This window comes from Dasypus novemcinctus, chromosome 21 (assembly GCF_030445035.2).
Source record: "Dasypus novemcinctus isolate mDasNov1 chromosome 21, mDasNov1.1.hap2, whole genome shotgun sequence".
Taxonomy (NCBI): domain Eukaryota; kingdom Metazoa; phylum Chordata; class Mammalia; order Cingulata; family Dasypodidae; genus Dasypus; species Dasypus novemcinctus.
Window position 1 is genome coordinate 74,670,863 of NC_080693.1, and position 14,119 is coordinate 74,684,981.

The 14,119-nt window shown below is 42.6% G+C and overlaps 1 protein-coding gene across 1 annotated transcript; it reads left to right on the plus strand.

Moving 5' to 3' along the window:
• The first annotated feature begins 2,111 nt into the window (after positions 1–2,111).
• Positions 2,112–12,699, plus strand: KCNJ2 (potassium inwardly rectifying channel subfamily J member 2). Its single transcript, XM_004459499.4, has 2 exons — positions 2,112–2,303; positions 7,520–12,699. Exon 2 carries the CDS (start codon positions 7,739–7,741, stop codon positions 9,020–9,022), a length of 1,284 nt encoding a protein of 427 aa, XP_004459556.1. The 5' UTR covers positions 2,112–2,303; positions 7,520–7,738; the 3' UTR covers positions 9,023–12,699.
• The last annotated feature ends 1,420 nt before the right edge of the window (positions 12,700–14,119 follow it).

The window sequence follows — 14,119 nt, forward strand, 5'->3', positions numbered from 1 at the left end:
TGTTCATTTCTTTAAAGATTTTCCCATCATATGAAACTACCTAGGTCTGTAGCATACTCAGTTTATTTAAAGCAGAACGTTAAAACAATTTCAATCCAAGTTCCAGAATAATGGCATCTCATTTCTAGGTGACTGATTTTCAAAAAGAGTTCCTTACCTGGGAACAAAAGGGTTGCCTCTCTGAATTCACATGGTTTGGAAAATTCTTAGCAGTTTACAGATACCCAGACTGAATTGTAATAAAGAAGGGAAAGCATATAAATGATTAATTTCCTTTTTCCATTTAGGGGTAATATGATTTAAGGAATTAATTAGACCTCTCCAGTCTGTTTCTTAGAAGAAATCCACAAGGAATCACATTTCAGAAGAAGCTAATTGAACTGTATGAGCTGTTTCTCATTCTCTCCTTTGGCTATATCAGCTAGTCTACTTTCAGGGACTCCCAGCTAAGGATGATAGTCCGGATTCCTACACATCCATCTACTTTACAGAGTTAATCCAAGCTGCTCTTGTATAATACATGACTTAATAAATGTTAAAACAGACCTCCCGTGTGTGAGGCAATATTCCCACATACACAGCTTGAAAAGGCAACTCAGAGCTACTCCACAAATCGAGCGGAACGGCAACGCCGTTTTGGCTATCAGAGCTGTCACCACCACTTGCACGAGTATACCACACCCTTTTCATTTAAGTATCTTGCTCAGGGCTAGAGAAAAAAAAAAGCACACTTGCTAACGCAGATTAAATACAGGCCTGCAACATTTAAGCATATTTCACCAGCACCTCCTAGGGGCCATGCGAGGCTATGAGGTGGGTACCGGCGCAGACCCTTTTCCCTCGAAGTGGCAGTTTCACCTGCCCACCCACAGGCACAAAACCATCTCAGCTATGCCGCCCAGGGTATTAGCCAGTTTGCTGGAGGAGTTTGGCCACGCGAGGAGACTTCCGAGATTTAAAGAACTGCGCAAAGAACCATTTGATCGCTTCAGGAAATAAAACATGAAACACACGCACGGATTTCAAACGCACTAAAAGTCCTAAAAATATTGGCCCTTTAAGAGCCAAACTTCTTTTAGGGCAGCATCAAAGTACACAGAAAGACCAGCGCTGAAATCTTCGATTCACTCACGCGCGCGCACACAGACAAACACACACGCATTCCTGGGTAGAGCTCCGCGGTCAGACCCGCTGAACACGGATGTTTCCACGGCCTTTAACGGGTCTCTGCGCTCTCGCCCGGTCACTGCAAGGGAGGGCGAAGAGGCGCTGGCTGCAGCGCAGAGCCGGGCGCCTGCACGAGGGGCTGTTCCAGGGAATTCATTACTCTCGGATTCCTCTGATTTTAGATCAGCGGAGCGCGCAGGGTGGCAGGAGGGCGGGCAGGGCGAGAGGGCACGAGTCGACGGGCCCCCAGAGAAGTCTGGGCGCTGGGTAAGCCGTTCACGCACCATCGGGGAGAAGAATGAGGCAAGGCGCTCGGAGCACGCGAGCCTGTGCGCGTCTAAACCCTGCGGGGCTCAGCGCGCCGCTCCCGCCACTTCCCGCTTCTCTCGCAGTTCCCCCGGGCGCCGCCGCTGCCGCTCGAGGGCTCGGGGACTCGGGGGCTCGGGGGCAGGGGGCTCGGGAGGGCGGTGCGGAGGCGAGGGCGGGGAGGGGAGAGGGAGGCGCGCCCCGGCGGCGAGGCGGATCCTCCCCTGCAGGGCCGGGCTCGCCCCGGCCCGGGCGCCTCGCAGGCCCCTCGCGGGCGCACGCAGCACCCAGCAGCCACGAGGGGAAGTGCGGGGCTCGCCCAGAGCTGGGGAAGCTTTGCCCAAGGCCAGGCTACAATTAGGCGGCCGCAAGAACCCCGCCGCCGAGCTGCCCACCTGCTGCTGTCCCGGCTGGGGCGCAGCTTCCTCCGCCCCAGCCCGGGCCCGCCTGCCCGCCCCAGCTCCGAGGGCGGGGGGCGGGGGCAGCGGCGGCAGGTTCTCCTCGCGGGCCGCGGCGCCCGCAGCCGGTGGAAGCATCCTCCCCGCCCCGCCGCGGGGCCCGCAGCCCGGCGCGCTGCCATTGGCGCAAAGCGGCCGGCGGGGCGGAGCCAGGCGGGCCGGCCGCGCGGGGACCGCCTCAAAAGAGCCGAGGCTATTGCAGAGCGCTCCGGAGCCCCGGCCAGCGCGCTGTCTGCCCGCTCTCAGGCGAGCCGGGTCTTGGGAGTTCTGGTTTGCTTTGGCTCAGTCGCTTTTTACAAACTACTGGATCTTACATGCCTTCAGTACCCCCCACTTCCACTCCATGTCCCCATGCTCCTGCGCCAGCAACAGGTAAGCGCCGCTGCGTGTTTTCTTCTCTCCTTCGCCCTGGCTGCTTGTGGGTCCCGGGGAGTGGACCGAGCAGCCTTCCCCGTGTTACCTTACTCCGCCCGGCTGCTCCAGAGGTGCCCAGCTGTCACGCTCACCCACGCTCCGGAATCCCAGATCATGCCTATATAGTTTGTGTGCGCCCAGAGAACATCCCCAGAGCTAAAAATACTGAGACATGCTTGGAACAGTTGAGCAATAGAAACAGATTTCTCCGCAGCATCTGTTTGTGCTCATAACTTCCAATGCACCAGCTGTAGCGAGATACAGAGTGGAGGGGTCGGCGCGAGCGAGTCTGTGCGATTCTCGTTCAAGGGGAAAAGAGCCAGGGGGGACGCTTAGAGCACTGGTCTCAAACCTTGGCAGATCTTGGGACTCGGCGCTGGTCTTGATCCTCGGCGTCTTTTTTTCTTTTCTTTTCTTTTCTTTTTGGTCATTGCTTCAAGTGTAGCTTCGAGTTCCAAACAGAGCGAGCGTCTCAAATTTGCTCTGCTGGGGGAAGAGAGTAGTGCCCGAGTTGGATTTGAGCCCGAAGACCGCAAAACTTCCACATCATGTGTCACTCTTCCCCAAGCGGTGGTTTGTTGTTCTTGTTAATAACAGTATTAATACCTGGGCTGAAGACAGTGTGGTTTCAGGGACCACAATGCTCAAAACGACTTGATTCTGCAAAACGATTGCATCATAACTTGGATTCATCACGACAATTGAAAAAAAAATAGATAGGAAGTGGGCAGTTAATTTTGTAACCGTGTCTTGGTGAGCCTATCAGTGAGATGGTAACCAGAATAAGGTTGCAACTCCTGGGGATGGTCAAAATGTCAGAATTTACCTGTTAGGAAATAATGCATTATTTGAAAACTGTTTCGGGTATGCAAAGAAAGCATATTGCCCCCCCCCCCCTTACATTTTTGTCTTTTCACATTAGACGTCAACAGGCTGTCAGTTTTTCTCTGGCTACCCACCGGTATATATCTTCTGTACATTTTCTTTACTCTTGTTAGCTTTTCCCTCCTCCCTTCCACTCCCATCCCCATCTTTTTATTGATATATACCATTATTCAGCTAAATCTTGATGTTCAGGTATAAGAGATGTTACTTCAAGGCCGTGTGAGGTGTGAAAGTGTGGAGTCAAGGTCATTTCACTTTGCTTTCTTCCCCTCCCCCTCATATTTTGGTGGCGCTTTAATTTTTTTAAAAAATGTTATTCATATCGATTAAGAATACTTGTTCCAAAATCTTATGAATCTGGTATTTGATGTTAAAAACCAACAAAAGAAAGGACAGTATTTCTACATCCATCAGACTCTCCAGTTGATAGACTCTCTGGTCAGCTCTAGAGTCCTTATATGACTCTTGAGTAATATGAAAGATTGATTAAAGGGCACTACGTTTTTACCAGAAAAGTTTTAACTAATATTTCAGGACTTTTTTTTAGTGCATATTTTTTTGCTTACCATATATGCATAATTTTTATCATATGCAAATGCTGAGTGATGCTACCTGCATTGTTGAGTATATGGGTTATAGATAGAGGTCATATAGAGAAATGGTTATTCCCTCTTCCCTCCCCCTCCCTTCTGTTTACTGAGCTTCTAAGAGGTTGCTTTGCTAGCAGTTGTGCTCACATAGCAACTTGTGCCCAGAGCATACTCTGGCTGGTCTATATGGCGTCAGCTGGGGAATAGCTGCTCTAAACACTCATTAGCAAACCTCTCTTTCAGCCCAGTACACTTTCTTTTGCTATCTCTATTTCCTATCCTTAGTCAGACACATTCTTATTCACTGCACACCATGACCATATTATTTGCCACGGTTTTCTCATTTATTCCTCATAATTACATTTTCTAGTGTTTTACAGACATCTTGGACATATTTCCTATATAGCTAAAACAATTTACATTCACCCTTTTATACCCTGTGATTTCCTTGTCCTTGCATTTATCCATAGCTCTCTCTCCTTTAACATCTACCTAAGAGAGAAGCGCTGAACTATTTTTTTCCATTGCTTATGCTTAATTTTGGCTCAGCCTATAAATAGTCTTAACATGAACAGCACCACATGTAGCCTCTCAATTTCCCAGAAATATTTTCTACATCATTGCTGATGCCCTGGGTAGAATGAATATTTGTTTCCATTAAATTTACATCTGGCCGATAGAGGATTTTACACATGGTTTACCAAATCAAATATTGATTCTCGTGAGTTGTATCCATCTAGGAGTCAACTCACTTAGTGTTCTCATGTACTTTTAATTGAATGCTTCTCAAAAAAATTATCTTGAAGATAGGTCTAAAAGGAAGTTACATGAAACCCTTATTCCTAATGAAAGTTTCTCCCAGATACTCATGTTTTGGCAGTTTTGAGTACCAGCAGTTTGGCAGTTTTGAATGAGGAGTGGGCATGGAAGTTTTCTGCTTTGCCTTAAGGCCTTTGGGCCTCTGGGCAGGATAACAGGAAAGGCATTCTCCACAATGAAATATTAAGACTGTAAGTTACTCTATTAAACTTTGGCAAGTTCTAGCTTCTGCTATGTAAATAACTCCATGGAAGTCTGAACATACATAATGTGTGTGCACACATGTACATACATAAATCTGTTTTGAGGCATATCTTTTCTAAGTGACAAAAGTTTCCATTTTGCCAAAGGGGCCTTTTTTCTCTTTCCAGGCAGAAATGGTAAAATTTCTAACGATGCTCTATGTATGGAACAAATTCTGTCACTAACGATGGAAATAAGACAATAATAGTCGCTCAATACAGGCTATTTTCAAGGTTCTAAATGCAGGAAGCTATTCATAGGAAGCTGGTACTGTGTGATTTGTGGAATTCAAACGAATGTCCTAGGGTCAAGACTTTTGAAAAGTCATAATTCAGTATTTAGATTTCAAATATTGTTAGGTTTTAATCTGGAATGAGCACAGAAATAAGTCAGAAGAAATTTGAGACTGTCTACCCATGGTCCCTAATGGTAACTCAGAAGGAAGGTTTGTTTTGAATCATGAAAAGGGAATTTCTTGGTGGCACTTTATAATATAAGGTTCTGAAATCAATCAGAACTCAAAAATGCAAGCTCTATTTAAATGAAACTGATTTTACTTTTTACTTGTTTTTGGAAAGTATACCTGCATTGGATGTTATGCCATTATCTATGTTTGCCTTTGTGTGGAAGTGCTTGGCAATTTCATGCGAGCCACATAAACTGAAATCCGTACTAAAAGAAATTCCTTCCAAGTCCAGGTTCTAGAACCTTAAGGAATAGGAGGCGTCTCGTTACTTTTGTCCAAGTACAAATCTCATGGGGAAGTAGACAAAACATTGAAGCAGGTGGAAGGTTAGAAAGGCACAGTAACTTCTTTTTATAAAGTAATTCAAAGGCACTTTCAAATCGGGCATCATTTAGGTGTCAAAAGCTGCCAAAATGTAACACACATTGCAATTTTCACAGATGACTAATCTCAGGAAAAATGTGTTGGGGCACATTCTTGCATAATAACTTGGATAAAAAGGGAGAAGTCAAAAGACTGTAACACCGCATTTTCAGGGGCAGTGCACCTTGTCTCTCTTTAAGGGGACGTACAAAAACAAGATAAAGGGTTTGCTTTATTTATTTGCAGCTGGTTTGCTGATACTGGTTCTTTTGATTACTTAATCTTATTGTGGCTTTGGGGGAGGAAAAAAAACACAGAGTCCTCATTATCAAGGGGTCAACAAATTTCTGATCCTTTCCATCTGTTGTTCATTGTCCCCCTGAAATACAGCACATGGATTTGGTTGTTTGAAAGGTTGAGAATCACATTTAATTTTTAGTTCTCTGCTGTATTAGTTTGATTCATGCAAATTTGGTAAAGGAAATACCTTATACTTTCTTTCGGGCTTGTTTTTTAGCTAATCAAGGAAAAAATAGTTTCTTTGGGGCAAAAATGGAAATTTAAAGTAAATAGTTTTTACCTAGGGGAGTGAAGAGAACTGAGAATTACTATTTGTTCGTATTAAGGAAAGGTGCATGCCTTCTCTTTAGGAACTATATAGCAAACAATAGCACCTGAAGAGAAAGTAAGCTCACATTCATGATCCTGCCTGACAAAGTTTTCTCTGTTTGGGAGAACACAGAATTGGATTCACATGAAAGGAGTACCTGCCTTATCTCAATCCGCTAAAGACTTGGTCCTTTAGTAGCGAGATGCTAACTTCCTGGGCTGTCATTGCACAAGGCAGTCCCATCTCAGGAGAATTTCAGCACTCTCATCACTAGGCAACAGAATGGCTCTCTATCCCCCAGAGCAAACTGTGTCTTCAAATCAGAATCACTTGCACTAACAGAGATGTTATCAGGCCTTTCTGCAGAGAGACTGCCCAGGGTGCGCAAAGGAATCCAGCAAGCCCCAACAGTATCCAGAAATTGGGATCTGGTTCAGAGGATTTTACAGGCTGTTTGCTCCTTTTCTCCCTTAAACAAAATCGACCATGCCTTCTGATTTCAACCCTGATGACAAGGACTCTAATTGTCTCCTGTAATGCACATGTGACTCAATTAATATTAAGATGCTGCATTCATGCGAAATGTCATCTGGATATCACCGAGTTCTTAAATCTTTGTGACAAACCTTGGAATTGGAAAGTCTTTCTCCTGCTTCCTCCCTTAGGGCCTTGGCATGTAGGAGGTCCAAAGAAGAGAATAGGAGGAAGAGGGTAAACCATGTGCCAAATGGCTAGCCAAAACTAAGGGGAATGGAACCTGAGGTTTTGCTTGAAAGACTGTCCTGCGCAACTCTTGTATGTTTAATAGCTTTACATTTTTAAAAGAAAAAAATGATTTAGATGATACAAAGAAATGAAAAACCTTAAAATTCAGTGCAGAATATATTTATCTATATCTTATACTGTGTCTTGTTGGGGACTGTTGCCTTAGACCAGAGATTCTTAACAAGGGGTCTGCAAGCTTGAATTGAAATTCAAAAAACATTATTCTTGTGAGGAAATGTTGGTGTAGGTGTGATGTATTTATTAAATAATACAGAGTATAGTGTGGACTTAGTAAGGGGTCGTGGTTTTCATCTGACTGGCTAAGGGGTCCGTGGAACAAAAAAGGTTAAGAACCCCTGCCTTAGACCCTTAGACAGTAGAACCCACTAATAAATGACTTCTTTTCTAATGAACAATCTCTCTTTTCTTGCAGGACATGTTTCCTGGATGTCAGCTAAGTTACTAAGGTAACTTTACATGTCAGTCGACAGTCCTCGGCAGAACCTCAAGGCTCCTGGAGACTCTCATCTCTCCTCAATTTTTTTTTTGTGTGTGTGTCCTCAGTGAACATTCAAAACTGTTTCTCCAAAGGGTTTTGCAAAAACTCAGACTGTTTTCCAAAGCAGAGGCACTGGCGTCCACAGCAGAAGCGATGGGCAGTGTGCGAACCAACCGCTACAGCATTGTGTCTTCAGAAGAAGACGGCATGAAGCTGGCCACCATGGCAGTTGCAAATGGCTTTGGGAATGGAAAGAGTAAAGTCCACACTCGACAACAGTGCAGGAGTCGCTTCGTGAAGAAAGATGGCCACTGTAACGTCCAGTTCATCAACGTGGGCGAGAAGGGACAACGGTACCTCGCAGACATCTTTACCACATGTGTGGACATTCGCTGGCGGTGGATGCTGGTTATCTTCTGCCTGGCTTTCGTTCTCTCGTGGCTGTTTTTTGGCTGCGTGTTTTGGTTGATAGCTCTGCTCCATGGAGATCTGGATGCATCTAAGGAGAGCAAAGCCTGTGTGTCTGAGGTCAGCAGCTTCACTGCCGCCTTCCTTTTTTCCATTGAGACCCAGACAACCATAGGCTACGGCTTCAGGTGCGTCACTGACGAATGCCCAATTGCCGTTTTCATGGTGGTGTTCCAGTCAATTGTGGGCTGCATCATCGATGCCTTTATCATCGGCGCAGTCATGGCGAAGATGGCCAAGCCCAAGAAGCGAAATGAGACTCTCGTCTTCAGTCACAATGCTGTGATTGCCATGAGAGATGGCAAGCTGTGTTTGATGTGGCGAGTGGGCAATCTTCGGAAAAGCCACTTGGTGGAAGCTCACGTTCGAGCACAGCTCCTCAAATCCAGAATCACTTCTGAAGGGGAGTATATCCCACTGGATCAAATAGATATCAACGTCGGGTTTGACAGTGGAATAGACCGTATATTTCTGGTGTCTCCAATCACTATAGTGCATGAAATAGATGAAGACAGTCCTTTATATGATTTGAGTAAACAGGACATTGACAATGCAGACTTTGAAATTGTCGTGATACTGGAAGGGATGGTGGAAGCTACCGCCATGACAACACAGTGCCGTAGCTCTTACCTGGCAAATGAAATCCTTTGGGGCCACCGCTATGAACCTGTGCTCTTTGAGGAGAAGCACTACTACAAAGTGGACTACTCCAGGTTCCACAAAACTTATGAAGTACCCAACACACCCCTTTGTAGTGCTAGAGACTTAGCAGAAAAGAAATATATCCTCTCAAATGCTAATTCATTTTGCTATGAGAATGAAGTTGCCCTCACCAGCAAAGAGGAAGATGACAGTGAAAATGGAGTTCCAGAAAGCACTAGTACAGACACGCCCCCTGACATAAACCTTCACAACCAGGCAAGTGTACCCCTGGAGCCCAGGCCTTTACGGCGAGAATCAGAGATATGACTGACTGATTCCTTCTGTGGGAATTTACTTTAAAACACAGTCTGTTGGTCAGAGACCCAAAACAGTTACACAGACGACGGTACTGGTGAAGAGATGGGTCAAGGCAAGCGGCCACAAGGCTAGCACAAGGGTTTCAAAGGAAGAGTGTAAGCTCAAAGATTAATGTAAAGCACTAAAACATGTCTCCGCATGATTTGATGGCACATACATGTTGTAGAATAAGTTATGGGTTTTTATGTTTTGTTTTGTGTTTTTACAAAACTTGAACTTGCAGGCAAGCCTTGGTTGGGTATTTGACTTATCCAGAATGCTTCTCTTTGGGGAACAAGAATGTTTTTAATGGCATAACAAAGGCAAGACTCTGCCTTAATTTTTGAAAAGCTGCTAACTACATGAACACAAATTGTATTTTGTTGCAGTGTAGTTTTTCTTTTGTGTAATTTAAAAGTCAGTGTTGAACTTTGTTGAAAGTTCATGATGCGCTTCAAAGTGGCAAGTATTTGGCTATTAGCTGCCAAAACGAGAGCCTGATTTTTTGAGGCCAGTAATTTGTTCACTAGAATTGATTTTTCTTCTCTCTTTGGTTACATAAGGGCATTATGTAACACTAGCCAAATGGTAGCCTCCAGGGTTGTTGCTGTTATCGTTGTTGTTTTTTCCCTCCGTGATGTTAATGGGTTATCTAAAATTTTCAGTTAGACTACCTAAAATGAATACCAAAGATAATGCATATTTTTGCACAGTGAAGCTTATACTAAAAAGGAAACAAAGCCCCATGGGCTGCCTTGAAATCAAGAGACAATAACTTTGAACCTCAGCAAGACCTTGAACTGCCCTCTCATTTTGCACCTTATTCAGAAAAAAGAGCATCATATACACAGAGTCTAGTAAATCTAGTTCTTTTTATACTTTTTCAATTTCACGTCACTGTTAGTTGAAGAGGAAGAGGAAAAAAAGAAAGTTTACACACACACACACAACACACAACAATACAATATGAACTTTTTTCTTCCTTGAGAGGTAATGCTGACCAGGCTGAGGCAGAAGGTGAGAAATGGTGATGTGCTGTTTAGGTTTTCCTGGGTTTCCCCCTTTCTTGCACATTCCAAAGTTTATTTCACAAGGAAAGATCCTGGTTGAGCTTAGTCAGCACCCTCAAAACTGAGCCATCCAGCATGAAAGATAAATAGGTTTAAACCGTTGCAATTGAATTTGTTGCCTTGTCGGGTCATTTCCAGCTTGACTTCACCTTAGGAAAGATGCATCCCACGCCCATCCTGTAGGCTGGTTCTGCTCATTCTCTCTGGAGTGAGAGTGGCAGAAAGGGCTGCAAATGCCCAAGAGCAAGCAGGGAAACGTGGATGAGCCGCTTTGATGCAGCACATCAGTTCAGTTACTCAGGAGGTGACGGAAAGTTGCTCTTTTTAATGGCGGAGGGTAGGAATGAAACTATTTCAGTATTGTTAGGGTACAAGAAAGCCATAGAAATGCAACACAGTCACGAGTAAAGGAGATAGCACTCTGCAAGGGTTCTTTCCTTTTCTTCGTGCACTCATGATTGCAAGTGAACCCAGCAGTGACCATTGTCTCCTGTGGAGCCCTAGAGAAGGTTACTAAGGACACACTGCTTTCCAGAAGCCTCTTCCGCCTGGCTGACTGCCTTGTTAGAACTTTTTTATTCCCCATCTCTGGCTCAATAATGGAAATCTTTTGTTGTTGTTGCTGTTCTTGTCAGAAGTTCTCTATTTGTGAATTCTGGGGTTACTGACTTTTCTTCTTAATTGGAGTCTCAAAATCAACTCTCATGGTATTATATCCCTGTATGCCATTAAAAAACAGCTTGTTCTGGAATCACGTATTTTGTAAATCTGTGTTTGTGATGGTCTCTGGTTCTTGAACAGCCATATCTGAATGAGGTGCCTGCAATAATATTACAATTTCTGCTGTTTTCAGCATGCTAAGTTGGTGGATTTGAAAATGGTGGTGTTCTATTCATTGAAACCAAGATAGAGATGTCCAGCAAGTGGATGCTATTTTAAATCCACATTTAAAGGCAGGTTTGGGAAGTTGTTTAACGAGTTGGAGGAATTGGGGATTGAATGGATAAGGGAATTTATAGAGGAGGCAACACTTTGGCCATGACAGTGAGAGAATATCGAGGGCTTCAGCTGCTGCTATTATATGATGTTTTGCAATGGAAAATAATAAACCAAAGAGTATTCAGTGATATGTAAATTAAATGAAGATACAGTGGAAAATGGGGGTTACCACAAAAGAGGGTCCCCCTACACACACAGTGCTGCCACTTTAAAAGACTTGAGCTATTTGAAAGGGGGAGGGAAGTCTTTCAGCTGATTTTTAAAAAAAAGAGAAAAAAAATCTAACATTTCTGGTGCACAGGTTTGTTTTTTTTTTCCAAGAAAATTTTGCAGAAGCTATGTTTTTAAAGTGTACATTTTATAAAGTTTATCAGATATTTTCATATTTAAAGCCAAATGTAAATAGAAGTCTGTAAAGGAAAATAATGCCATAGAAAGTATAATTTCAGTGCAGCAATTTCTGGGAGCTAGTAACTATATGCTACTGGTTAGCATGGTTTTAGCAAATATTACCAGCCTTATAAGGTTCGTATTGCTATGTTCTTCTGTTATTTATTTCAGCATGGACTGTTCATTTGAAAGCTTCTCCTAGTTATTAGCATTTTAACAGTTACAAGCTTTAAATGGCAATTTTTTGTCAAGAGCCGAGACAGGTAATGCACGACACTTATGGCTGCATTTTACCTTCAAAACATTTGTCCTTACTGACTGGGTCTTCTTAACTAATGCATACGTCATTAGAAGGCAGATGGAAAGGACTCACCATGAATATCTGGGGTCTATTCCCAGATATGTGATGCTTCTCTATTGCAAGCGAATCCCGATTGAATTTACCTAGGATTTATTCCCTTTTAAAGCATTTTTGCCTATGTATGGATGGGCATATTTTGGAAGGGGGGGCAATAGATTCCTTGTTATCCTATTTTAAAATAAAAGTAGACAAAGTGAATTCTATTTTGATTATTGAGAAAGGAATAGTTTTCTATCCCTCTAAGAAAATACTTGAATCAGACATTTTAAAGATGTCACCATAGCACTGTAGACATTTCCAAATTCCTGGAGAAACTTTGTGTTGCTTTTTAAAAAATCCTCTTACTGCATTATTTCCTCCCTCCACTTCCTTTCTTCCTATAGCTCCCGTCCCAAACGACATTTATTTCATGAAGTCTGTCCCCTAAATTATGTTTCCCTTGCAAATAATAAACTTGTCAGTTCATGTTTTATAATAAGCCCCTCAGTAAAGGCAAGAGGCTTGTTCTGAGAAGTAGAGTGAGTTCTTTTTCACTCTGTGTTTCATAATGTTAAGGTTTAAAAAAAAAAGTGTTGCAGTCACCTCCCCTCTCCCAGCCCTCCGCTGACTAGAATCTCTTTTCTAGGAATGTTGGCTTTCAGCTCTGTGCTCTGACGAGTTGAACAATCCTAGCCTTTGACAATCGTGATAGTTATTATTTTCCCATTTGCCGTCTTTTTGTATCTTAAGTCTTCCTATTGTACTGCACAAACCATGGATTGTACATATTTTTATATATTATGTCTTATTTTATTATTTCTAAATAAAAAATTGAAATTGAAAACAAATCGGTACAAGGATCTTTGTGCTTCTTGAATGATGACTGTAGAATCACTGACATAAAACAAATGCCTCCAAACAACAGGACATAAACCCTGATGGCTTGGATGAATGGAACCATAGAAATGGACTAAGCAGACAGGTGCTATGGGCTGGCAGATTAGTTTAATCCAAGTTAGAGGAAGCCAAGCTCATATTTGTTTTTGGACAGAGTGGCTGGCTTAGAGAGAAAAAATAGAAAAGATTGAAAAAAAACAAGCAAACAAATAAAACTACCAAAAACCTTTATGTGGTTGAGATTTTGATTCTCTAAATGATAATAATTGTTACTCTATTGAGCCTTTACTCTGTGTAGGGTTCTGCCTTATTAACTCATTTCATTCTCACAAAAAACATCAGGATATTATTCTCATGTAATAGATCAAGGGTCAGCAAGTATTTTCTGTAAAGGACCAGAGAGTAAACATTTTAGGTTTCGCACATCAGATAGTTTCTGTCACAACTACTCAGCTCTGCCCTGGTAGTGCTAAAGCAGTCACAGGCAATATGAAAACAAATGGATGCAGCTGTGTTCCAATAAAACTTTGTATCTACGGGTGGTGGGCCAGATTTGGTTCATGGGCTATTTATCCACCCCTTCTATAGATGAAGAAACTGAGGCTGAGTTTTATAGCTAATGATCATTGAGGTCAAATCTGAATTCAGATTTTATCTGCCTCCAAAACCTAGTTTAATCTACTATACTGTATATTGTTTCAGGACACAGTTATCAATGACATGTGACTCTCAGAGAAATCACCACTTCCTCTAACAAATTTTAAATAACTGTTTTTTCAAGGTTGGAAATACTGAGAAAATTTGCCTTCTGAAATACGGGTCACTCCTTAATATTTTTTTCTTTAACAAAAACTCATATGTACTTATGTTCCAAGCACTCTTCTAAGTTCTTTATAAATATTAAATCATTTAGTCTTAACAGCAACCCTATGGAATGAGTACTGTTATTTTCTCCACTTACTACATGAGGAAACAGAGGCCAGAGAGATAAAGTACCCTGTTCAAGTACACACAGCTTGTAGATGTTACAGCTAGGATTTAATCTGACGTCTTTCAGCACTTGGGCTAAGCTTTTTATCACTACTCTATGTGACCTTCCTTTTGAATTATTCTTGTAAAAAAGATTTCATCATTTAGTCGATGGCCTTTGCGCTTCTTAGTTTTTATTCTCCTTGGTGACAAAAATGCATTCTTTCTCTGCACACAAGACATATTAGCACAGAATTTCTACCCTGATCATAACCTATTCCTTAATTCCTCGTCTTAGTTCTTGGAGAGAGGGAAGAACCTGAAAGGGGTAGAATAATTACAAATTTAAGCATTGGTTGTGGGATTTGGGTGAATTTCAAACTTCAGATTAATTTCAATTAA